Consider the following 27,556-nt stretch of genomic DNA (forward strand, 5'->3'; position numbering starts at 1 on the left):
ACAAACACTGTCGGTGAACTCAGTAAAACTTTAGGACAATAAGCATCAGAAATTGCCTATATGTTGTGCAAGAAAATCCATTTTAATTCTTAAATGGTCTCCATTTAAAAGAGCCAACCCCAATTTCTTATTGTATGTGTATCTCTGAATGTCTTCTATCACTATCCTCTCCTTTAGGACAAAAATTATTTTAGAACATATTCCATTAGAATTCTTGAATACACACTGTATATATACTATGGTATGTATCATACACCATATACAGCTACTTACTCATCTTTGATTTATTGGTCAATTTTAACTTTCACTGCAATTTTCCCCCTCCCACATAAGTTACCCACTCTAATCACAGCTAAGATTCTCACTTTTTAACCTGCTAGAGGCAGAACCGTGTATTTGCAAGTTTAAGAGGCAGATATGTGTCCAGTCTTAAGCACGTATTGTTAGAATTGGGTTTCCTTAGATGTTTACCAGATGGAGTCGCACACTCTTTAAGAGCTGGTGCAGCTGAACAGAAATGTTAAGCAATGGTTCTGAAAATACTCCACCTCTGGCCTACGCATTTTGCATACACACAGGACACAGACACCAGGGATAGGAATAAAAAGGGACAGCAGCTCTGAGGAGCACATTTTCCTTTCCAGGTTAATACCCGGAACACAAACTGCACAGAAGACTGAGAAAACTGTCTTTATCACTCCTTACTTCCCCAGGACACAGTGCAAAGCAAGCAGACTTGGTTTTCAAAACTGTATGTCAACCAGCAATTTAAAATTGAATGGTCCTAACATTGCATTAGGAGCATTAAGTCACTGGGCTTTAAAAAGTGATGTCAGATCGCAAAATTGTGCATATATCTCATTTAACAGCGCCTTCTGGTTTGATTCAAATTAAAATTTACTTTCAACTATTAGTTACCCAGTGAAATTTAAGATATTTCTTTCAAGCGCATTTGCATGTTAATTCCATGTATGCTTAAATATAATGTAAAAGCTCATCTATCAAAATGTATTCTGTCATGCCCATACACTTATATAACAGCATTACAGTAACTGCCTTCAACTGCATCTGATGTACATATTCCAAAAAGGCATGTAAATCATCGTGTATGTATCTGCATGACACTGAGTTTAGCCATTTAAATCTATCTCATGAAACTCAAGATTCCAGGTTAATATTATGTAAAACATTAAGAAGGTGAAAACAGCTTCCAAGCAGTAAACTGGCTACAAGGTTAAGGAAAAAAAACAACAACAAAACAAAACACAAAAATAACACAATCAAAAAGACCCCCACACACACCCCAAAAAACCTGAAACAAACCAAAAAACCAAATACCCTCCCTCAAAAAATCCCCAAACCAACAGGTTTGTCTTCATTTTGGTTGGGGGAAAAATGCCGTGCTAATGGCTAGAGCAACAGTAAAACTTTTTTTACAGTAACAGTAAAACACACATTAAGCACTGAAAGAAGTTGGGAGAATGAAAACAACGAAGATTAAAGGCTTTTAAAAAGGGATTAAACATTGTACAGCATTTAATATAAGTGCAGAGTTTCTTATTGCCAAAAATCAACAAAACATTCAGGTTTTAAAGTAACATATATTTATATCTTCAAAACCAAACAAAAAACCACAACACCAACCCAAAACTAACAAAAGTAAACAACTTTTTGAAGCCTCTATATATATTATATTATATACTATTTACGTCAAGCAGAAAGCAGAACTGATTTGGTAGGAAGCATGCCCTGTATGGTTACGGCTGACAAAGGCAAGCAGCCAAAAGGAGGGGCAAAAGGAAGCTATACTTTCTCAAAATTAAAACCCTGTAAAAGTCTGTGGATTGCTGTTTACTTCAGCTCTGGTTTACAATCACCGCTGCACGGAGAAGGAACTGACTGAAATGTCTGCAGCCTGTGGCCACCCACGCTATGGGAAGCACTATGATTAAAGAGAGTGCTATGTTCTTGTATCTGCCAGCAAAGTCTGCTCCATGCTGTAATTATTATACTTGGAGTCCTATAATCTGTTGCATCTGTTGCGGCAAGTCCCCTTATATTGTCCAACAAGAAAACCATTGAATATGAATAGCAAGTTATTTTTAATGTGCACAAAAGGCTCAAAAACTGGATACTTTAAATACTTCTCTTTTAAGTTTAGGAAAACATTCTGCCCTATAGTATATCCAGTGCCATGGTGAAAGTAGATCTACTGCTGAAACATCCACTTCAACCTGTTTACCAAAAGATACATCCTGACACACTACCCTTTCACTCCACATCTTTGTAAGTCTTTGTTTTAGATCTTTAAAGTACAAAAACTATGTGAACTGTGGATTAGACGTATATCTAGAGAGCACTATAATATTACAATCCCATCTGTCACTTCATTAAGTGATTACATACGTGAACATTTCCAATGAACCTATGATTTAAATGCATAACTTCTCCCTTTCTCTTTAAGAACATTAAATATTTCATGGTAAAAGTAACTTTTAAAAGCAATAAAATAAGCCCTAAGCATCAAAATAAGTAGCAGTTCTCTTAGCAGAAAATTTAATTTCAAATTCTGATCTCTGCAATAAGTAATAAAAAACTTTAAAACATATTCCATGCATTTTCCTGAATGTTTGATGCTCTACCACACAAAATTAAGCAGTAAAATGCTGTTGTTGAAAGCACAACACATAACTGTTATTGCACTCTTCCCTAACAAATTTATGAGGCAGTCTGCACCATTTCAACAATTTTACCAGGAGCTGGATGCACAGATGCTCCTGTGGAAAGCACATATTGTCTGCTAGCTATAAATATGAAGTGTTACACTAAGCAGCGTGCCACTGCCTAGCAGATGAGGGAAGAAGGCTGTACCAAAAGCAAAGCTGAATGAAAAGAAATTAAGGACTTGGTAAAAGCCCATTTGTCTCCACCAACTCCAGACCACTTCCCGAGGAAATGTCTTTAGAACCCTTTGATATAAACCTTTGATTAGAGGCAAGGATAAATTCCACATAGAGTGGCTGAGGAAAAGTGCCACAGATTCCTGAAGGACCAGAGGAAAATACACAAAAAGTTAATATGAAAAGTATAAAACAAGTTACATACTTTAATCACCATCAGATGTCTTTTGTCTGAAGGAATACACTATGGTCTTTGCAGTCATCAAAGCTCCTGATGATTATTTGCACAGGTTAGAGAAAGAATGATAACCCCTTTTTTCCAAACATACCAAAACAGCCATAAGATCCCTAAAACCACAAGAGTGAGTCTCAGAAAGTGGTTAAGTAACTTTGAGATAAATTGTGCTCCAGGAGACTTAACATTTTCTGTTTCTCTCTTGGATGCATGCCTCCTGGAAAACAGATCACTGGCTTCCTACAGCCACTAGGGAAAACCAGATCCCCCACTCCATGCTTCCCCATCCCTCTTAAAGGGCATTGCCTTCTTATTATTTTCTATTTTAACTGTGGCAAAACGTTATAGTGATACTATCACAAAGATAAGGAATAGTCTAAAGCAACCAGTTATTCATTTTAGTCTGAATATTACTAAAATTAGTATTCTCTCCTTAGAAGGAGAAACAACAAAGTTTCAAATGCTGCATTTGTAATAAAACCATGCTAAAATCTACACTCTATAATGCAGATTCTTTCTCTGCTAACTTTCCCAATAATAAATAGCAGATGAAATATGTTCATAATTTTAACTGAAATCTCAGTTCTGGTCTTAATCTCTTTCTTTCAAAACTGTCTAGATAAGAAGAAAAAAACGTTTCTCAGTATGACCTCTAGCAATTCATAAGCCATTTAATAGATGAATAACCTATGTATGTCATTAATATAGCACTCTTATCTCATAGAGACATCATTTATTTCAAATATAACATTATTTTAATATTTTTCAGCATCAAATGGTCTTGGGGTCCATTTGTCCTGTGAAATGACAAATTATTCAGGCTCTTCCAAACTTAATAAAGCAGACTAAAAACAAAAACCTTGAGGTTTACTAAAATTTGTGCACTAAATATCTTCTTTGTGTTAGCTTAAATGTCCATCTCCTACAAAAATATGACTTGTAGACAGAATACTTAAAAATAATAAAAAAATAAAAGCTTTCCTACATTATATTTGTATTATTCTTAACATACAGTGTTCTTTCCTAAAAAACTTTTCTGAGGTGTTTTTAACTGACAGTGTGCATAGAAATAAAAATAGTGGGTAGACAAGTTTTATTAAAAGATGACAAGTATATTCGCCATGAAATTAAATGAATACTCTTCACCTTTAAAAGAGACTATCAAAATTCCAATGTACAACCTGCTTCTCCATGTATAACTTAATGCATCTTTATTAAAGCTGGTAATGTTAGAGAGAATGAAGACATGCAACACTGTTTCCTTAAATCACAATGATCTAATTGATGTTATTTATATAGTTTTTACTATGTGTTGCTTATATGCAACAATAGTTAATAGCTGAAAATGATTGAGGTTTTTTTTGAGTTTTTTTGTTTAGGGGTTTTTGTTTGTTTTTTGGTTGTTTTTTTTTTTATGATGGTCATACTCTTTGTTAATGTAATTCCTTTTCTTCTAAAAAATACAGAATACAGTGCAGTTGCAGTTCTTGGAGATGTACTGGCATGCAGACTTCTACTCCATCAAAAGGACATTTAATAAAAATTGAATGTTTTGCAGAAAAAATCATATAATACCCTGCCCTAACTTGTGGTAGGTGTGTGACCTTAAAAGGATAGTATCCACTCCAATAAATTCAGTTCCTACAAGAAATAAGTTGGTAAGAAAGCTAGTAATGTTAAACAGACAACAACTTTTCAGGTTTGGGAAGACAAAACTCCTCATTTTTGAGTACTTAACCTGAATGCAAATTCATATTGTGGGAAACTTCAGTTTATCAGAGGATCTCATAGGTGTCTTAGAATAAGTCATTCTGCCAAGGATGGAATTGTTTCAGGAAGCCTCCAAGGTGGCCTATTATTTTTGTATGAACAGAACTTCAAGTAATCATCTCACACATACCGGAACGAGGCCCAGCTGCTGGTGGAGTGTGCCTGGATCACCTGAATACTACTGCACTCCTGCAGTACATCCTAATAGAACTCAGCATCATTTTCTTTATATAAGCACTATGCAATGTTTACTTCAGTAACTGAAATAAAAAAAAATGGAGAGAATAACAGAAGTATTCCTTTTTTGAAAAATGTAAACATGAAGAAATAGTAAACATCAGTTTTGGAAAAGAAAACAGCCAAGTGAATCTGAGCCACATATACAGACAAAAACTGCAGCTGGCTAAAATTAAAATACAGAAAAACAACCACTGATCCTGGGGGAAAAAAGACAGGCATGGGTGAGAAGGTGTATCAGTCTCTTACCAACAGATGAGGATGAGAACAGTAGTGAAAGAAGATAGGGAAAAGTTCTGGGCAAAAGGATCTCATGGTCATTACTGTGCCAAAATAGTTCATCTCAAAAAACCTGGATCCTGAGTCTCCAGCTTATAATCTTGTATTATAAAAACACCTTCATAAAATCAAGGAGAAATGTCAGACAAGGAGCTTTGATCTCCAGCTCAGAGAAGATCATGGTTTCTTCTATTCTTTTTACTTACGCAAAATACTTAAAATGTTACCCCCTGTCATCTGGTTAGGATGATCAGCAGACGGGCTTGAACTCACAAATGTTAATGTGCAAACTTCTCTTGATAGGAGAACGAAAATGTTCACCAGCTGTGAAACTCTCTCCCTGCTCAAAATGAGGTCACTGTAACAATCATCAAAACTAAAGAGGGAAAAAGTGAAACTGACTCCTTTAACAGATGTTATAGGACTCACCATCACAGGAGAGAGTATATTCCTGGATGCAGAAAAGCTGAGTGGATTAGATATTGAGAAAACAATTGTACATTTGAAGCTTAATGGACCCTACCAGGAAGTCTTACATAAAAAGTAAACACATTTGACTTTTTCAGGTGAAATTCTAGTCTGACAGTAGGCCAGACTAGTTGGTCAGAGATAGGTTCTTCCTAGCAGAAAAGGAGAAAGGAAAGAACTATGTTAGAGACCAAGTCAGTCCTAAAGGCTGACTATTGCTTCCACCAAGTGTACCAAAGGAGAATTCATTTTTTATTGTTTACCTGAGGAATGATGATCAAAATGCATGACATGTACGTGAGTCTGAGCTGCTGAAGCACTTTAGTGTAGCAAGTTGTCTTCACAGTAGAGAATAAATCTCAGATACCCACTAACAGGAGGAAGACTTTCACCACAGGTGCTAAGGAAAGCCAAACATCTGATCTGATAGGTCAGACGATCTACTATGAAGCACTGGTACTTACAGCAAGAGAGTGTTCATAATTTGAGATTAGACTTTGAAATTCTGTCTGTGTGACAGAAAAAATGCTCCACTGTAAAATATAATAGTTAACCTCTGTCTTCTTCACTGTAGTAGATCAAATCAAAATCATGGACCTCTTACTTACAAATTATACCACGCAAAGAATGCTTAGAAAATGTCCCCTGAAGTTTCAGATTTGGGGGTTTTAAAAGGTGTCTGAAGAGCAGATATAGCACTTCACTGTGTCATGATTTAAGTCCAGCTGGTATCTCAGCACCATGCAGCCACTTGCCCACTCCCCTCTTTCCCCTCTCCCCACCCCCCACCCCCCCCCCCCAGTTTTCCCTGTGGAGAGGGCTGAACTTGAAAATGTTTGCTCTGTTTTCCAAAGAGGAACCCTGATGTCACAGCAAGCCTAGTATCAGACAACAATCAGAAATGCCTCTCCTTGTGTGTCAGATGTCCTCTTTCTATTTATTTAACTTAGAAATCTTTCAGCGGTCCACTGCCCTGCCCAGCTTCTGACAAGAATTACAAAGCTCCAACAGGTAATTTTAGATCTGCATGCCCTTTCAGCTCAACTTTCCCCTACCCCCGTCAGATCTGACTTGCCAACTATCTCTAGCAAATGAGCACTCCATCTTCCAATGCTTTAGTACTGACTGACACTGTCTTTTGCTTGCTTTTGACAAAAGTTCAAGTGTCAAACTGCTGCTTAACAAATACAAGGCATCAGAACTCAGGTCTATACCTGCTAACATGTATCTCACCACTTGTTTGAAATCCTGAGCACACTGTGAACTCTCTCCCACCTGTGAGTAAGCTCTTAAGTTTGCAAGACTGGGTATTTTTGTCTTATTTACAAATCATTATACAGAATTTACTCTTTTAATTTTCCTTGTGCATTCTCTAAAACATCTCATTTTTATGTTTCATTTTACGTAATACATGTGTGTATAGCTTTTGATTACATATCTGAAATAACCATTCACCCACCTTCCACTGGCTGCATTAACTGAAAATTGTTTTAACATATCAATGAATTTATCTCAGATAATTACAAAGAGGAAAGCTGCTTTCTGACTTCTCTAGGTTTTAATACCATCAACTTTTGACAGAATGGCACATCTGAGTTTTCTGTATGTACTTTCAGCAATACAGAGGGTGGTAAGTTGGCATTTAGTCTGTTCTGTCTACAGTTGAAATAGTTTTTTTAATTTTTGCTAATATCATGTAACTGAAAAACCACTGTAGAATAAAGTGCTTTTCAGATTTCTGTTTCATTCTGCTCCTGAGATCTAGGCTTGAGATTGTGTGCAAATGCACCACGTATCAACAGAGGTAGACTAGATGAGCAAAATATGATTTTATAGTTACTGCCATTTTTACATATTCCTTGTACAACATGGTGGACTGAGAACTATCCAGAAGGTAAGGTAGCACAAGCACTGCTTATCCTTTATTGCTTAAATGAACAATGGGAAAACCACTGGTTTAACTGTTGTGAATTACATCCACTCAGGTAAGTTTGCTGTTCTTTAGTCAACTTCATTATTAAACCAACTGGTTAAGTTTCAGACAAAACCCCCTTATATTTGGCCTCACACACACACACAAAAAACACAACCCTGTATAAACAGAATTTTGAACATAGAACTGATAAGCAGAATCTTTTCTGTTTTCTCCTTATATCTGGGAAACATTTTTAAACCAGGTTTTCCCATTCAGAAACTACTATGCTTCCTCATTCCTTGACTTACAAGTCAAATAAAACATTTGGGTTCCTTTGATGCTACTGTGATGGCCTGTCAAATTACAAATACCATCAAAAATCTGCATCCTGTCTACAGGATATAAACTTACATGGGATTTAAAACTGGATTAAAATTTCCATGAAAGATGAGAACATTAATAATTGCATTGCACAACAATAATATGTTTAAAATTACATTAAGCTACAGGTGCTTCAATGCTCTGACTGATAATGAAATATAAGAATAATATAAACTCTCCAAACACAAACAAAGCAGTATTATAAAAGCAATCAGTAGCCCTTAATTATCCATAATCTCTTGCATGTTCAACAAAAGCCTCCAGAACAGGCAATGAATAGCCGCAGGATATTTGGTAGGCTCTTTCTCTTTGCTTCCACTTTTTAAGAGGCATATTTCTTTAATAATTGCTCTTAGCTCTAACTAAGAATGGAAAATGTTTGTAACATAGAACAACTTAAGTATAATGTACAACAGCTAAGTCCCAGTTTTTATTTCCTGTTACCAACTCCAGTGAATGTCCTGTTCATGCCTATCCTATAACAGCATTGTTTTATACCCATTAATTTGGCTGCAGAAGTTCAACTTGGTCCTACCTTAGATGGAGTACTCATCTTTATTTGTCATCCTCATGACAAATTAGAGTACCTCATAATACTGCCTTTCTAACAAAACACATCCAGATGGAATCAGGGAAAGGCTGCAATGTTATTTCTATTAGTTTAATCCCTAACAGCTAAGTTACCTGGCTGTAAAAACCGGTGTGTGAGATCGCATGTTTTTGTGTCGAAGGTCCGTGTGGGGTACCTGAAGGCAATCCCTTCATACAGAGGCTGACATCTACTGGCATTTAGTGGTATCAGTTCACGCAAATTACCTACGCTTGCTCGAGTCTCTGCTAATGGATTGAAGAAAACTGACTCCTAATAAGGTACCAGAAATAAAAGAATGGCTGCTTTGTTGTACTCTACAGTGTGGGGAAGAGTCTCATGCCTATATCAAATAAACTTCTGAAACCAGCATCAGGGAAAAATGTGAAAGAATAAATTACAACATGGGAGCAGCAAACCAAGTAATATGACAACAGAGATACTAAAAACATTTTAGCATAGATGACTTGACCATACATAAGTGGGTAACCATACATATATATATATATATATATAAATATATACAGGGTTACATAATAAAAAAGGGGAAATAAAAAAATGTGCTGTGCAGAATACCATTTGTAATTTTACAACATGATGGAAGAATGTGGCTAGAAGAAAGGAGTAGTTATTTATTTTTTGGATTTTGTTTCTGACTGCATCACAAGTCATTCATTGTAGCCACTTCAGAACCAAGTATATTTTCTAAACTCTTTGTGTGCAGTGTTTAACAAACAGATCCTCAGATACGACGCCCCTAAATACTAAAAACCTCCCCATAAATATGAAGAATTACTTATCATAACAAGTGTTGTAGAATTCTTCTACATCTCTGGAATACTTACGGCAAGACAAAAATCAGTCCAACTGCATGCACTGTGCATACAGAAAAGAAGATGAGTAAATCAGTTTTCCTAGTAGTGAGTATCCTGAATTGTTGCCCAAAATTTTAAGACACGAATCTTAACACAGAACTTTCACTACTGCAAGCATCATCAGACAGCTAAGACTCAATGCCACACAATCTTGGCAGCAATGAGCTGGCTTCTAATCTGGAGACTACTATTAAAAGAAAACATTCACCTTCCCTTAGAAGATGATGTATTACAATGCTGTGAAGTGGAAAGTTGTGTACCTATTAATATAAAACATATGTGTACCTGTATGTAATAGAAAGAATGCCATCTACTGGTACTTAAGAATATACACCACTGTTAATAAGTTAGTAAACAGCCATCATAATAAGCAACAAAGTTGTCATTGCTATATACTGGAAACAACTGTGTCCTGTTCCAAACTTTTCCTCACATACTTGGCATACTGTATTTTAACAAATATATATAAAATTTAAAAAAAAAATCTTCTCATAAAACAGACACAGAAGAAAATACTATTTTCTAATTCTAACGCCATAAGACCTTTTTGCAGACTTTCAATACTTAAAGGGGGCTTAGAAAGAAGAGGAAAAACTTTTTAATAGGCCTGTTGTGATAAGACAGGGGTTAATGGTCTTAAACTCAAAAAGCATTGATCCAGACTACATGTAAGAAAATATTTTTCTACAATGAGGGTGGTGAAAGACCGGCACAAATTGCCCAGAGGCAGATGCATCACCCCTGAACACATTTAAGGTGAGGCTGGATGAGGCTCTGAGAAACCTGAGCTAGTTGAGGATGTTCCTGCTCTTTGCAGGCGGGTTGCACAAGATGACCTTTAAAAGTCCCTTCCAACCCAAACTATTCCCCAATTCTACTATGAGAAAAACCTATTCTATGATTCTACTCCCCTTTTCCACCTTGTATTTCACATAAAAGCTGTTTTGCATATTTTACAAAGATATGAGGACAATTCCTCTATTTCTCAAAGATAACCTAGTCTCTCTCATTTCCTTCATGCCTTACTGATGTTTTAATATGCTCATTTGACAGAAATACTGAAAATGCTTTGGTAACTCATTCAAAATAAAGCCAAAATACATTAAAACATGCACACCTGTATATCACACTCCCAAATCTTGACTTCTTTTCATTTTTTTTCCATCAACTATTCTCCATAACCTCCCTGCAGTTCCATCAATGTCTACTTTCTACCTTCACTCTTGTAATATTCAGGAGTAACTAAATCTTGCAAAGTTCCAGTAAATCAATAAACAACTCTTCCCTGACAGACAAAACAGTAAATATGCTTAAACCCTAAAATGTTAAGAAATACAATTTTGCTGAACTCCTGTTTTCATAACAGTGTTGCTTTTATTCTGTTCTTGAATACTGTTGCTTAATCAAGATGTATGTTAATGAGTGAAACTATTAAGAATGACAAATATTGTCATTCAATAGTCAACAAACACCTGATCAGGTAGCTGGATGATCCAAGATACAAGCAAAAAAAAACCTCTTGACATCTAAACAGTAAAGGAAAATCAAACACAGATGTAAGCGTATAGTGCGATGTAACTAAGCATTCTGATTTGTAACTAAGCAGGTGCATCTCTCCCAAAAAGTAAATCACAAATGTTTCCATTTTGAACCATTACAGAGCAACCACTTTTTTAATCCTAATTCATCACAGTCTTAGATATGCTGCTACACAGAAAGCAAAAGTCATAAAAACCCATTTTGCTGAAAATTCTGGCACAGATTCAGAAGTAGGGGTGAAAGGTCAGTGCTTCATTAACTGAACCAACTCAATTAAAATTGTAGTTTAATTAAAAAGTCAAGATGATCATAAAAAACCTAGGTCATCCGGAGAACATCACTAAAAATCTCAAACATCCTGTGCTTAATTGGCAGTAAATTTCTTGATCTGGCTTTTTTGAGCAATTCACTGCAGAACACTTTAATACCATTTAACACAATAGACAGAATTCCATTAAATTTAGTTGAAATAAATACAACTTCAAAGTAAACCAAAAAGCTGGCATGTCGAAAACACATATATGCCTTCCATTCTTCTGGAAGACAAGATTCCTATTCAGACGCTGTAAGGTGTCCTCTTCAGGAGGCAAGTGTAACAATACTAAAGACAGAAGGACTTGATGTTATGTTTTCAGATTTACAACTCAAACAAACAAACAAAAAAATACCAAAGCCGAAACAAAACAACAACAAAACACACACACAAAGCCAAACCAAAACACAGACCCCTTTTTACAAGAAACATTTGAGTACTGCTGTACATTCAGGCGTTTTACTAAATACACACTATATTAAACTATTCAAACACGTTTCCGTGTTTGCTATTCATAAAATAACAAGGTGACACCGAAGTTCTGGAACCTTCTACTTCCCTAAAAAGCAGAGACACTCCAGCAAGCAAATGTTGCAGTTTTCTGCAAACACTAAATTTGGAAAAGTGGAAATCCTTTACGTGAAAATATGTTTGCATTATCAAAGAAGTACTCTCAAGTGGTGAATTTTTTTCACTGAGTACTGACAGTCTCCAAAGGAAATAATAATATAGTCTCTGCTTTCCACTGCATACATTTGGAAACAAGTGGTGTCCACCACCTTTCCAACATTGTTTAGCCCAGCAGAAAATTGAGAAGCTAAACTCTTAAGAAGGGAACACAAGGACTGCAGATCACAATTCAAAATCTTGATCTTTACCTTTTTAAAAAACAGAGCATATGCTGAAGCATTAAGTGATGAGAAAAAAACTAACTCTCAGCAGCAGAGCCAAATGACAAGGCTACTGTGGAGGTCACTCCCACAGAAACTGAACAGCAGTTCTTATATATAAACCCCTTTTCAATGGCACCTGTATCAGTGTATATGGACCCAAAACAGAGCCCTATTCTGTGTGGTCATGGATGGCTTTCCATCTGTACCCTGCAGGAAGAGCTTAAGTACCTTAGATAATCTATCATCTCTTTACAAGTACAGGAAAGTTTTCCATAATAGTAAAAACCTTTTAAGTAGCATTAATATTTCAGAGCTTATTTAGAATTAATTTCTGGATTTCAATATTCTTTCCATCAAAAATTTATTTCATCTATGTATTTCAGACTTTAAGACATTTTTTCAGTAGTGTATCACAATGTACTTGGCACCTTCTCCATCAAGTAGTGAAGATCCCAGCTGTAAAGAGCTCCCATTGTTACAAACAAGGCTGAGGTGAGATCAGACCACTGCAGAAGCTGGTCATCCAGTCAATATAAACCAGCTGATGCAAACCTCAAATTAGGACTCTGATAGCAAAGGTATATTGATCTCTTTCTGTGACAGTCTTTTGAGACACATATCATAGAATCATAAAATAGGGTTGAAAAGAGCCTCAAGATCATCTAGTTTCAACTCCCCCGCCATCAGGAGGGATGCCTCATACTAGACCATGTCATCCAAGGCTCTGTCCAGCCTGGCCTTGAACACCAGCAGGGATGGAGCATTCACAACCTCCCTGGGCAACCCATTCCAGTGCCTCACCACCCTTACAGCAGAGAACTTCTTCCTTATATCCAATCTAAACTTCCCCTGTTCAAGTTTTAACTGGTTTAACTTGTGCTATCACTACAGCCCCTAGTGAAGAGAACCTCTCCAGCATCCTTGTAGGCTCCCTTCAGATACTGGAAGGCTGCTATGAGGTCACCATGCATCCTTCTCTTCTCCAGGCTGAACAGCCCCAACTTTCTCAGCCTGACTTTACATGGCAAATAAAGCAGTACAGGAAGAAACAATATTAAGTGTGCCCCAGATGGGTCAACAGACTTACTGGATGTTTGGGGGATTTTTAGATATAAGTCATTATCACACATGGCAAAAGAAAACCTTCAAGAGTAGCCAAATATTTAACTTAGCTTTTCTGTGCAAACAAGCATGATAATTCTTATTGTATCATTAAATTTCAATTCTGAGTGTAAAAAAAGGAGGTAAACCCATTTTTTTCAAAAAGTCTTATGAAGATAGGCTGAGAAAGTTGGGGCTGTTCAGCCTGGAGAAAAGAAGGCTGCGTGGAGACCTCATAGCAGCCTTCCAGTATCTGAAGGGGGCCTACAAGGATGCTGGAAAGGTTCTCTTCACTAGGGGCTGTAGTGATAGGACAAGGGGTACTGAGTTAAAACTTGAACAGGGGAAGTTTAGGTTGGATATAAGGAAGAAGTTCTTTGCTGTAAGGGTGGTGAGGCACAGGAATGGGGTGCCCAGGGAAGTTGTGAATGCTCCATCCCTGCTGGTGTTCAAGGCCATGTTGGACAGAGCCTTGGGTGACATGGTTTAGTGGGAGGTGTCTCTGGCTGTGGTAGGGGGATTGGTACTAGATGTTCTTAAGGTCCTTTCCAACCCTAACTATCCTATAATTCTATGAGTCTATAATGCACATTGGACAGTAAGAATCTGAGAATAACTTCTGATGATTGTAAAACCAATAATATCCTTTCTTTTACTCTCAACTTTTGTACCCTGGTGCTGTGCATTTTTCATTCTCCCTTACCTATCCTTTTTTTTTCTTTTTTTTTATTATAGGTTTTCCAAGAGTTCTTTCTTTCCCTCCAGTTAAAATACAAAAGTATTGCATTTCATATCATATTGAGCTACACTCACATTAGGCAACTAGGGAAGTGCTGAATGATAAAAATAGCTGGTAAACCATGTTTGTGCTTTGAACTCCTCCATGCCCTCTTCCCTATAACTTTTAGGTTAACTCTTGACCCATCAAGTCACAATGACTACTAAGGCTGATTCAAAAACACAGAGTAGGTAGAAAAAAATCCTGCAGGACTACAGTGAGGCTTGATTCAAATGCTTAGTTGCTAGTCCCAAACTAAAACCCTTTCAGGTGGCAGTGCTACCAAAAGCAGTAGTCCCAACTATAAAGTAAGAAATTAACTACTTAAAGAAGCCTACAAGTTTTTTCACCTTCAGCAGACATGCACATATATAATGATTAGGCTACTATACTCCCACTGCTTGTAAGGACTATAAGAGACAAATAAAAGCACCAAATATTAGCAAGTCCGTTAATATTTATAAGCATATTTTGACATGGACCAATGGAGAGTGCAAGGATGTAAAAATCAACAATCCTCGAACTGCTATTCAGCAATGTAAAGCATTTAGCATCAATGTGCTGCAAGTTATTTACATGCTGATGTGCTTTGCTAGTTCAGGGTGTAAATACATAAATATGAACAGATGTACAATGCAAAATGCTAAATGTGGGATTAAAGTTAAGGATTCATTATTCCTTAAGCCACTAAATATAAATCCACAGACAAGCACCAAGCCTCCTTTCTGAGACTGCTTTGAAGAAAGTTTGGATAGAATTATATTCTTCACAGGAAGGAGATTAAACAAAAGCAAAAAAGAATAAAATTTAAGAGCAAATGTAAGTTGCTTTCAAAACAAGCTATGGCATTTCTCCAGGTTATTTATTTTGTCCTAAATAAAAGGGGTTTGGGTTTGGTTTTTCAATGATACTTGCCTCCCTTCTGATTAGTGCTCGCTGCTCACTAATCAGTTATCTGAATAGTGAGCTATTATATGAGTTATCTGAATATCTTGGTGCATCTACCAGGTTAAAAGCCTTGAAAACTACCCATTTTAAAATTACACATCTTTTTAATATTTAATATATTCTATTAATGTTATAATTAGAGTGATATATACATCAACACAGTATGCATGCAAGTTGTGTTTGGAGCAGTTTCTTAAATGACAGTGTCTATATGCTATAGATGCAGCACCTTTAAATAATCAACTTAATTTAAAGCAGTCCTGGAAAGGATTCATTCACTTACTTGTATCCAGCTGTTGGCCTTCAATTCCACAGGGTTCTGTGGTTCACTGCTGTATAGACAACATAAGCACCACATCAGAGTCTTCTGGCTTTCGTCTGCAGGAAAAAAAGCAAATAAGGATACATTTGGGGGGAGAAAAACAAGAAAAAAAAATAGAAAAATAAAAATCAAAACACAGAGACAAGCACACACAACAATCCCTACCCATCAGCAAAACCAAAGCCCTAAGTATCAGTCTCAATTCATAATGCTTCTATACTACCAGATTCACACCTCACATTTAATGTTATTCATACATAGTTTTTCTGTAATCATTTCCTTCAACAGAAGTTCAAAATCTATACAAGAGATACATGCATGACCTATTGATGAATTTATATAACAATTTCAAGCAATTTCAGAATCAATACATTTCAACTCAGTATCAAAATAATATAATAATAAACAATAATCAGCAGGAGTAAAATAGCCATTACATTGTGTCCAAAGCTTGCACAATCGAAAAATTCTCACTTCTCAAAAAGTTACGAGTTCACTCATAACAAGAATATAAACCATCAAGTTTTCTGTAAGAATATATTAGGATTTTCCATGCTTCAGGAAAATTAAATTTCTGCAGGCAGAATAATAGCTAAATTCTGATGAGAAAAATAATCCTACTTTGCTTTTCTATTCAGGATGAGATCGGGTTTTAGTTAATTCTAAGCCACTGTTGGAAATGAGCTGCCTCCTCTCAGATACTGTTACAGAGGAGCTGATAATTTGGAATAAGCACCTTAAGAGCCATTCAATTAATCATTATTTCCCAAATTTTTATTTTCAATAGGTTTGCTTGGGTGGGATTTTTTTCCATGGTTTTTTGTTTGTTGTTTTTTTCGGGGGGAGGAATAACATTCTTTGGCAGACACCCAGAATAATACTTCATTATTATTGTTCATTATTGGAATAAAACTTATGAAAACTTGATATAGTATTGTAACTCTGGTATAAAATTCACCTAGTAAGCAATATTATTCTTGTTAAAAACGAATTAGTAATATCATATGAGTTTTAAAAATTATAGTAGGAGACAATTTGATTATCAAACTCAGCAAGTTTTGTTTTCTGTGTATTTGTTATCCAGGATGTAATAAATAGCATTATTTGCAAGTGCTTTGTTGGCAAAGCCTGAAGAAAAAATAAAAGCTCCATTAAGTAATGCCTGTTATTTTCACCAGATCAGAGAAGCTAATATTGATTTAAACCAGTATTCCCCTATAAATGTCCAGCAAGCCTGTAGGCCATTACTGGCCTCCCACTGACTAACATCTCTGCACAGAAATGGTTACTCAAACAAACAGATTTAACTGACTACAATTTTGAGTATTCTGCCATTGTGTGTTTAGGGATTTTTTATTTTTTTTTTAATATGGATTTTTACAAGGCTAACAATTTCCTAGGTTGCTCAAGATTGGAGTTAAAGGAGGTATCTTGCATACTACTCAGAAGAAATTGAAAGCATCTGTACACTTTGACTGGAACTATGTCCAACTAGCATTCAGATACCAGCACTAAGAGACAACTCTGTCTCCTTCAAAAAGTGTTTCACCTTAAAATTCTGACATGAAATTATATGGGAATAAAAATAAACAAAAACTGGTTTATTTGTTTAAACTACTAAATGATAGCCATTTGCTTCTTAGAAAATTGACATTTTAAACATTATTTATTACCAGTAGTAAAATATTATCTGTTTATAAAGTCTGGCATTAGAGATCATTTCTAATTACATTCACTATGCTAAAAAAACCTCACAAACTATACCGAAAAAGGCAAGGAGAAAAGAAAAACAATTCCAAATTGCTTATCCTAAATAATGTATATACACAGTTCAAGTGTTCCTTCTTTTGACTATTCATACTATACATCTAGAGTATGACACTAAGTAATTTTATTTAAGTTAGTTACTTTTTTGGCTATAACCAAAACCGAAGAAGCCTCCATAGGTCTGTGAAACCTATGGGTCTAGGAAGAGGGATCTACAGTCCTCTTGCTGAAGAACCCAATGACACTCTGAGGGATGCTCTCAGGTTCACCATTTTCCTTTCACAACCGCTTTAAACTGGTGATGAAAGATGGGAAGATCAAGAATAAGGATCTTAAAATAATTATGGCAGCTGCAAAAGATAACCGTATCAAAAGACCAAACACAGCCACAGAAAACCTGCTGGTGGCTTTTTTCCTCCCATTCTACTAACTCTGATCCCCACTGAAAACCCATCGTCAACATATACACTGAAAACCATTACCAGGATATAAATTAAGGCATTTGATCTTACAATGGCATGAAAGAACATTCACTACTAAAATACCCAATCAGTACATCAAGAGGAAAAAATTAATAACTCAAAGGTGAAAATTGCATCCCATAAAAGGTCACCAGCTATCTTCTTGACTTCTTCAGTAGGTTAATATTGTAACTCCAACTAAAAAAAAAAAAAAAAAAAAAAAAAAGAGGGAAAAAAAATGCATAACACAGTCAGGTTATAAATACCCTCTCATGAACAAGGCCAGATGCAAGGAACTAACCAGAAAACCCTAATCTTACAGCCAGAAATACTCTTTTAGAGCTTGTTGTAAAGTGTTATTGAAATATATCAGATAATGTTGATTAGCTACATTTCCTGCTGATTTGATACATTCTTGTGGAAATGAATGCATACATAAGCACACATATAGTGACATACAGAGCCACCAAGAAATTCCCCAGCATTTATAGTATTAGTTTGGGATTCAAGACATTTGGGATCAAAACTCAAACCAGGAGGGTCCTACTGAGAAGATAATCCCCCAGGCCACAGACAAAAAAAAATTAGAATTCCTTACCAAGACTGAATACCTCATGTATCCCTTGTGGCTTAGGACCACAAGTACAGCCATGAGATTTTCTTCAGTTGTGCTTCCTTCATGTTAGCATTCTAAATAAATCTAACTTGGTCACCGCCTGCTCAGGAGTGTTTATGAGGAGATTATTTTCCCTTGGAGACCACACTTTCTGCACTGAGTGGTCAGCCATGTCAGCTTCCAGCACCAACAGACATTCATCTAAGGTGATAGGTATTGTGGTTTGGACATGATGCAGAAGTATAATGTTTTTCCTCCTCCATTTATTAGTATGAAAGACTGAATTGAACAAAATTAGTTCCTTCTACTGCAAGGGTGGCCTGGTCTCACACACATAGCTGAATGAGCTATTTATCCAAATGAGAAATTACACGAAACCCACTTGAGTGTCAGCATCTGCTACAGCCAGCACTATCTTAAAGAGTGTCTTCAGAACTAGTGCCAAACAAAATCAAAATCTGCTGAATCCAAAATGCCAGCAGTCCAAAGATTGCTCAGGTGGCTCTACAAAGAGGAAGTGGTGGAGGACTAGTGATGTCAGAAAATCTATTTGAGTCATCTTTAAACATTGAAGTGAAGGATTCAAACTTGAGCAAGTGAAGTTCGTTGATTCAGCTTGCTTGTAACTTTGAGACCGAAAAAAACCCTAAAGTAAAACTTCATTCTCTTGCAATCTTCAGAAATAATGACTGATTTCCAAAAAAAGTACTTTTCTTGTTTTAGAAAATGCTGAGGTACCCAAAGAGGAAAGAAGCAGAGGAAACCAGAAGTGTATTGCTGGGATTGTTGTGAAAAGGAGTCAAAAGAAGAAACTTTCAACTGTGGCTTTCAACTGTGAGGAAAAATACAGATGAAGCTACTTTCTAGACCAGAACACATTATCAGCTCAGAAAAACTGATGGTCTAAAGACTTGCATACTCCAAACAAAAGCTTAGAAGAAAAGCATATGTGTAATTGTAAACATCAACAATTACCAACATTCTGAAAAACTAGAACTATTATCAAAAAAGGGAGCCTCTCCATTGTAAAAATAAGTCTACTAAGTATGAAAAAGGCTCTTCTCAAAAGGTGCCACAAAAGCACACATTTGCCGCTCTGCGAGTCTTTTATATTTAAATCAATGGTTCCTTCCCAAATTTTCCTTTCAGAGGGGACGTGCTGACATAACACACACCTACCATGTGTTTTGCAGGTGAGTTCATTCTGCTTGTGCTTGGAGCTGACTAGAAGACAAAGCCAAACCAGAAGACATACTCTGTACTTGACTTAATATGCCCTTCTAGGTGAACGAAAAATTGTTCTTTCCTGTATTTCCCCAAAAGGGGGCATAAAGCACAAGAGACAAAATGTGACTTTTGGGGGTTTTCTTTGTAGCTGTAGTAGTAGCAGAAAGCTAGCAAAATATTATTTTAAGGGACTCACAGAGAAGCTCAGTATTAGTTTTGTCCTTAAAAGTAGATCAGAAGTCATTTATCAACATATAAACATCTCACTTCCTGAAAAATGTACTGGAGCTGCTGGTAAGGTACTCAAGTAGTGTCTCCTCCCTCCCAGCAGTTTTTCTGTCCCAAATTTGTTTTATCTCATTTATTCTCACGTACACGTATATACACTACCAGTAAGAGGCTTTTAGTTTTTCATACACTTTTTTCACATAGCACCACTTCACTGTTTTGGTTTTGGTTCTATGTGCATTTTCACTAGTTTACAAGATAAAGAAAACACACATTCAGAATAAACTCAATAAATCCAAACACACCCATAAGTTAGTAGAGCTCTACACCAATGCAAAAACAAACCAAGTATCAGAAAAAAATAGTTCTTTTGTATTAGCATATATAATAGAACATTCTGCTGTATAACCACAAGAAATTTCTGTTGAAAGTAATCTGGAACACTTGATTTTATGCATACTGAGAACCTAACAAAAATGTAATGAATATATCAAAAAAATCAGAAAAACATAAATCATGATGCACAGAAACACTCATTGGGTTTAAAATCTACTGCTTCCAAGTAAAGATTCTCTAACTAACCAATTAGATTCATTGGCTCCCAAAGTAAATTTAAGATTTCACAATGCCACATATTTTAAATAATTTGGCTAATCTTTTAATCTCCAAAATTCACTTCAGTAAAAAAGATTGCTCTGCTTTTGCGGAAAAATCAAAGTATATAACAAGTCATATTTTCCTAATTCCTGTAGAATAAAGTTTATGGAACTGCTGCAGAAATATCATTACATGTTCTTACCATATCCTATAACAAAAGGATTCCAACAAAGCCTTCCTAAAAGCTGGCCAATTAAAGGGAACTGCTGGATTGCTCCAATTGAATCCTGTTAAAACATAAAAACAAACAAAAAGATAATAAATACACTGAACATCAAAAGTAGGTTAGGAGAACCGTTAATGATATAGATTGTTGTAAATTACAATCACAATGGTTTTGCTGTGTAATGTTCTGGAAACAGAACACCTGCAGATATGTAATAAAAGCAGAACTTCCTGAAATTGGCTATAATGTCATAATTCAAGTAAGTTAAATCTTAAGTAGGTAATTTCCTCACCTAATATTTAATTATGCTAGAAAATCTCATTTGTGTCACATCCACTAATCAGAAAACAGTATTAGTAAGCAAGATTTCATGATAATAAAAGCACAATTGAACTACATCTGTGTTCATCCTCACTGCTTTATATACTGCCTCAGTTTCTGAAGAAATTAATGCCTACTATGGGCAAAATTAAGTGTCTTTGTTACTTTTGCTTGTTTTCTTTAATTTACGTAATGACTAACCAGCCAGTAACAAACCGCCATTTAACTTTCAACCGAATAGAAACCAGCTTCGCTATAAAAGTAGTAGACAATGTATTTTATATACAATCCTCTGCAATCAGTCTTATTTTTCCATTTTTGTAGCTTTACTATCTAATAAATGAAGGCTTTTAAAAATGGTGCAGTTCTGAGATAACATGCAAGTAGCAGGAACGATAACCATCTCCTGCTGTTGCAATAAATTCCTTACATTTGTCTCACATTTGGGGCTAGCCCTAGACTTTCTGGGGCCATATTCACAAGGTCCATTTCAGGGTAAGCCTCAGATTACTTGAAGTAGCAAGTTTTTTTTTTTAATTTCCCTCTTAAGAAAAAGACATATAGAAAACCAGGAAGAAACACCAATCCCCAAAAAAACTTTATTTAAAAGTTAAATTCAGTTCAGAAAATTAAAATAACTCTGCAGTCTTCAGATAAAAAGAATATTTTAAAATAAATACTTCCATAAGAAGTCATCTTTCTGCTATAATACATTATTTCTTAAGATAATTATATTGAAAAAGCCATGATCAGAAAAACACAAACACAACTAAATATATAAAAAACTAAATTTGTTTTTAAAAACGCACTCAGTACAGTGCAGACAATAATTAAATTGCTAAACAGAACAGTCAGGAGCATATGCCAAAGATCTGACCATTCTGCTAGAATTCACTATGTGTGTGACAACACTGGGGTTAACGTGTCAACAGACTCTCTAAGATTTAAAGGATCAGTTACAGTTTTGCATGTTAAGGCCTTTAGATAATCTAATTTATGACCTGACAACCAGAATCAAATTCTTGTTTATTTTTAAAGGGTTCCTTAAAGGGGCTAGAGCATTGGCTAGGAAATCTCACGTGACAACAACCAATCAAGAAGAAAAAGCTCCTTTCACAATAAATCAGGGCAACAGGAAGCATGATCCTGTTTCCATTACCTGTGACTGTTGCCCCAATTTGCCTCTCTTATCCAGCAATACATAAGGTCAATAACACAAACCTCTTTGCTACTGTTAGCTTCTGGTTTTGTCAAAACATGGTGCAGATTGTTTCTCAGGGTGTCTTCAAAACAGGTCACTCTTCCTTTTAGAGTCACTTACCATATGTTTCAAAGTTTCATAAATCTCATGTAGGAACTTTTGGAGCTGGGGCAGATGAAGGCACACATCCTTCTGGGATTCCAGCGTAGTAGCTTGACCCCATTCAATAGCTTTATCCAACCAATATTCAAAGTTCAGTTTGGGCACTGGAGTGTCCTCGGCCATCCCACAATCCTAAAAAAAAAATTGTAACTCCGTATCAGGCAGTCATAACACTGTCTTCAAACCAAGCCTGAAAATGGGAGGTAGGATTTCTGCTAACATTTTTTGTGTTCACATGTGAAAGGGAGGAATGAGGGGTGTCTGTGTTTACATCTCATAAGGGTGCCAATTTGCTTTGTAGTAGTAAGAGGGTAAAATAATAACCCCATTGTGACAAAGTAGCAAAGGGGTCACAGTAATCAGTAAATTACCTGAGAAAGTACCACCCAGCTGTGTCTCAGGCTTTTATTACCTGAATTTGTCGTCACCAATATTTTCACTCAAAGCATATGAGAATAATGTAAGTGTGCATTTATTTAGCATGATATAAAACTGAAAATGTCCATTTTCGGGTAAATGAAAGCATTAAAATGAGGCTCAACCAAAACAAAGGGGGTCAGGGGACCTTTCCTGATAATTTCTACACTTGCAATTGATCATTAGTTTAAAGTACAGAAATGCCACAGAAATCAATGAATATTTATCTTTGTAAGCTACAGACCAAAAAAATAAACCTGAACCTCAGCAGCTGGCCTGCAAATCAAGCTGTCTTTATATAGCTAACCTTTACAATCACATCACTTATATAGCATGCTAATCTGAGCCAGATAAAAATCTAAAGATCGTTAATAAACTTGTTTAATTTCTACAACTAATAAATAAATATATTCCACATAATGAATCACAGCCATTATTTGGCTTTGGATCCTGTCCAGAAAAAAAAAATGGAAGTAAGGAAGTAAAGGTAAAGCTGTGAGCTTGCCAGAGTTCAATGCATATTTGTACTAAACATGTTCAAAGTAATGAAAGCAAAGCCACTGCTTTTGTTCTCTATTACACTCCTCTTTGTACCTGCAACTACTGCTGTCAGCAGAACTCTTAATGGACATGTACAGTGCCAAGATCTTGTTGGTCTTCTGTAAGTATCAAAAGCAGGCTACAAGAATTCATCACCATAGCTTCCTGAAGGGACATAGGCACTAAGCAGCAATTAGCCATCAAACACTCTTATCATCACAGGAACATGATGAAGAACAAATTAAAACCAGGATCTGAATTTACATATTTTAGTAAATTAATGAGCCTGTTTGATGTTCCCAGGCGAGATTAATCCTCCCAAATAACTGAAAAACAAGCACCCTAACAAAATGGCTCCAAAAAATTTAAGGGGGGGGGGGAAGAGTGGGAAAGAGGGAGAACCACAAGCACTCCAGCATTCTGGGGCCAGTCACATCAGTCAATTAGGTATCAACAGAGAATCCCAGGTAAGGAAAACAAGGACCCTGTCACCTATACCTGTATCTACTATTACAGTATGCAGAATGGCACAGCCACCACTAGGTAAGGTGGTCTTTTTCCAGATGTCTGAAATCCCAGCTCCACAAGAAAGGTAGTTTACCTCCCTTCTTAATTACAGCTTGTAGGGTTAGTACTCAGCAGCACACAGCCACCAGCACACCACCCATCTTCATCCCTCCCTGGGTGGAAGGGAACTGATAAAACCCACAGGTTGATGTAAGAACAGTTTATATACTCAGCATGATGTGCTGTGGTATGGAATACCCCTTTGGGTAGTTTGGGTCAGGTGTCCTGTCTCTGCTTCCTCCTGGCTAATTGTGCCCCTCATTATTGGCAGAGCATGAGAGACTGAAAAATCCTTGTTCAGGATAAGAGCTACGGAGCAACAACTGAAACATCAGTGTATTATCAGCATTGTTCTCAGATTAAAGCCAAAACACAGCATGGCACCAGCTACTGGCAAGAAAAATAACTCTGTCCCTGCTGAACCCAGGACACAACTAAATGAACTGGATTGCTGATTCAGAGAGACTCCTTAGCAACATCTTAGCTGGTCCAGAGCCTTTGCCTTGCAGAAAAACTGTTAAAGACTTATATACATTATTTTTTAACTACAAACAAAGTCAAAAGGAAGGACATCAGCACGAATAGTAGGATAAAGAAAATTTTGATATTCTATATGCTTCTAGCTGCAAATGTTCATTTATTAGAGTTTCTGATACCTGTTCTGAGTATCTTGGATACGAGCAAAGTAGTGTTCCATTGACAGACTTGTTCTAGTCACATAAACCTGGGTTTCCTTCACCAAGAAACAAAGTAGTTCTGTGTGCAGTCCTATTCAAAATCCTCACCTGAAACACATTTTCTACTCTAAAATGTCTTGTTGTATGAAAGCCTAAGCAAACAACTTGCACTAAAAAACCTAACTATACATTGCAGAGCTCAGAGGCCATCTTCAGAAGGATCAATCCTAAACTTGCTCCTTTCCCATCATTTGCTCTTGAAACAAAACCAGAGTTCTGTTTCTAAAGCAGTTTAGAAATTCTAGCTGCTGTCAAATGCTCATTCATGGACAAATTTACAGGCAAAAATGGAGGAATCAGTTATCTGTCCCATTTCTAAAGTGGATTAAGGGACAAACAAATCTATGTTTCTGTGCAATTAGTTTTCTGAAACTGCTCAAAATACTCTAATATCAGAAATAAGGAGCAAGCGATCCTTATGATTAAGAGAACAGGAAATCTGCAGCACATATCTGTAATATACTCCTATATATATACTGAAAAAAAATAAAAGGAAATAAATCATGAAGAGTTACATGAAACAAGCATTTTTGTTTGCACTCTTTTGTTGAGAAGGAATGGCTGAGCAATTCTGTGAAGCCTTATATAACTATTCTCACCAATTCAGTGGTAGTAGCAGAAGCCCTTACAAAAACTATTAGGAACTGAATGCAGTTTTCAGAAAATTATCATCACAAAGAAAATTCTTTAAGTGCTAAAATTATTGCTATTATCTGGATCGGGATACAATCAATTCACATTCTTAGAAAACTTATCCTGAGATCTACACAAGAGTATAAAGTGACATTCACATTTGCAAGAATTGCTGCATTGTTCATACAGGCCATCGGCCTTGTTTAGCATTTTAGTATGTGCTTTGGTTCATTCTTGACCAATACACTAATATGTACTATTATTTTGCTGCATCACATTACTTATGCCATACTAAGACAAAACCAGAAAAAAAGAATTATCCCAAGCACCTGTCTATTTTGCAATAGCATAACTTTCAAGCTGAACTTACATGTTTGTTTTCTTGAGAAGCCTCTAATGAAATGGTTATTATTTAATTATAGCATCTAGTCCTGAAAAGAGCAATTTTATTGATATAGTTTAGTCTTGTCTTCATCTCAATATTACTGAAGAGCACCCAGTAAAATGACTAAATGTATTAAAAAGAAAATATAACACACCAAACCTGACATACAGATTTCATCTCAAAAACTGTCACAGAATATATAGCTTATTAGCAAGCAAAATATAAAAATATTAAATGTAATTTAAACATCCAGACCCCAGTAAGATACAAAATCTGTTAAAAGACCTACAGAAATTATAAATAACAAAAACTTGATAAATAACTTGACTTGTCATACTGTCAGTTATATTCCTGAATTCTCTTTACAGCTTGTTTCCACTCTCTTCAATTAGCTGGGACTCCTTTTACTTCAGCTGCCAAAAATCAAAACCTCGGTCTTACTTATGACTATTTACTCCACAATACTCAGAAATTCAGAAGCTGGATTTACTGTGAATTGCCCTAAAATATCCTTTACTTCTAGGAAGGGGACGAAACAGTCAAGTACTCCATTCTCAGAAACTCCAGTCAAACACTCCTGGTCTTGCACTTTCAAGCACAGGGAACCCTGCAGAGCTCAGGCATGAGGGTACTTGCTATATCTTTCACAAGCTGAAGGCAACATTTCTAACAATGGATTAGTTCTATTCTATCAAGTGAGCTACCTGGATTAGTGTCTGAAATGTAACACATTAGTTACTTATGTTACCAGATCCTGAGGCAAAGCCATACAGTATACCATATTCAACAACAGAGCTGCTGCTACACCATCTTGAAGACACACACATGCAAGTACCACACTGTCACAGTCTTCCATGTTAGAACACGTCTGATATACTACTATTCCTCTGTGACAGAGTGAACTATTTCCATGGGTAGAATACACACCAACAAAGTTTTTTGAAAACTTTGCACAACTACCTCTTTAACTACAGTCTGAAGTATTTGTGCATTCAGCATGTTAAATAGTACAATAATGGAATTCCTTTTTTTTTTTCTCTAGAACTGTAAAAATAAAATATTTTTAAATAAAACCATCAACACAGGAAAAAAGCAAAGAAAGAAAAAGTGACTTCTTCAGTATTAGGAATTCTGAAACTTGGGACTCAGATATAATAAAAACAGAGTATGCTAAAATATTATACCTCCTCAGAAAGAATTTCTGTCAATCAGAAAATTCAGTAACAAACTTTCGTAGCTTTCAATGTCCCCCACATCTGGCTTTAATAGCCTGCCAAAAATTACTACTAAATTTTATTACTTAGTTTGTCTTTAATCTGGTAAATTCAGCTCTTATTTTTACATAAATAAAGTAATTTCAAGTAGAAGGATCTCTGAGACACCATTAAGGTACAATATTGCCTTATGTCACAGCATTCCAAATGAATGTGACAAAAACTTGCATTCAAGGCATAAAGCTCTCATTTGTGTACTTTTCCTTGAACCAGTAATAAGTAGCTACACACTCCAAATGAACACTTTACTTTCCATTACTCCATCTCTCTTTCAAATCTTGCCCATCAGCAACTACAGCTTGCAAGGGAAAAACAAAACAAGAAAACAGTTAAAATACTAATATGACATCAGGGTCCAAAGGCCCCAAGCAGAACAGGTCACTGCTGAGCTAACACAACACATAAACACACATTCCAAATTGCAGATTATTTCTAGGGTTGTTAACACAAAAGCAGTAGAACAGTCTTTTTGTGCACCTTTATTACTCTAACCAATATTAGGAGGCTAATACTAAGAATTAGAACACTAGATATTAAGTAAGCACTTGAGTATATTTTATAAACAAAAGTATATTTGATGATTTTGACTCCTTAATCACCTTTAACTCGATTATGGTAGATCATGGTTGATACACTAACAGAGCAGAAGACTAC

General features: G+C 36.0%; 1 protein-coding gene across 1 annotated transcript in view; it reads right to left on the reverse strand.

Moving 5' to 3' along the window:
* The window catches only part of FANCC (FA complementation group C), an 81,144-nt gene that overhangs the window by 43,356 nt on the left and 10,232 nt on the right, over window positions 1–27,556 (reverse strand). The window contains exons 2-4 of the mRNA XM_005154921.3: window positions 22,308–22,481; window positions 20,642–20,726; window positions 15,505–15,599 (exon numbers count right to left, since the gene is read on the reverse strand). Coding sequence (XP_005154978.1) covers window positions 15,505–15,599; window positions 20,642–20,726; window positions 22,308–22,472 — 345 coding nt within the window. The 5' untranslated portion in view covers window positions 22,473–22,481. The remainder of the gene's footprint in view (window positions 1–15,504; window positions 15,600–20,641; window positions 20,727–22,307; window positions 22,482–27,556) is intronic.

This window comes from Melopsittacus undulatus, chromosome Z (assembly GCF_012275295.1).
Source record: "Melopsittacus undulatus isolate bMelUnd1 chromosome Z, bMelUnd1.mat.Z, whole genome shotgun sequence".
Lineage (NCBI taxonomy): Eukaryota > Metazoa > Chordata > Aves > Psittaciformes > Psittaculidae > Melopsittacus > Melopsittacus undulatus.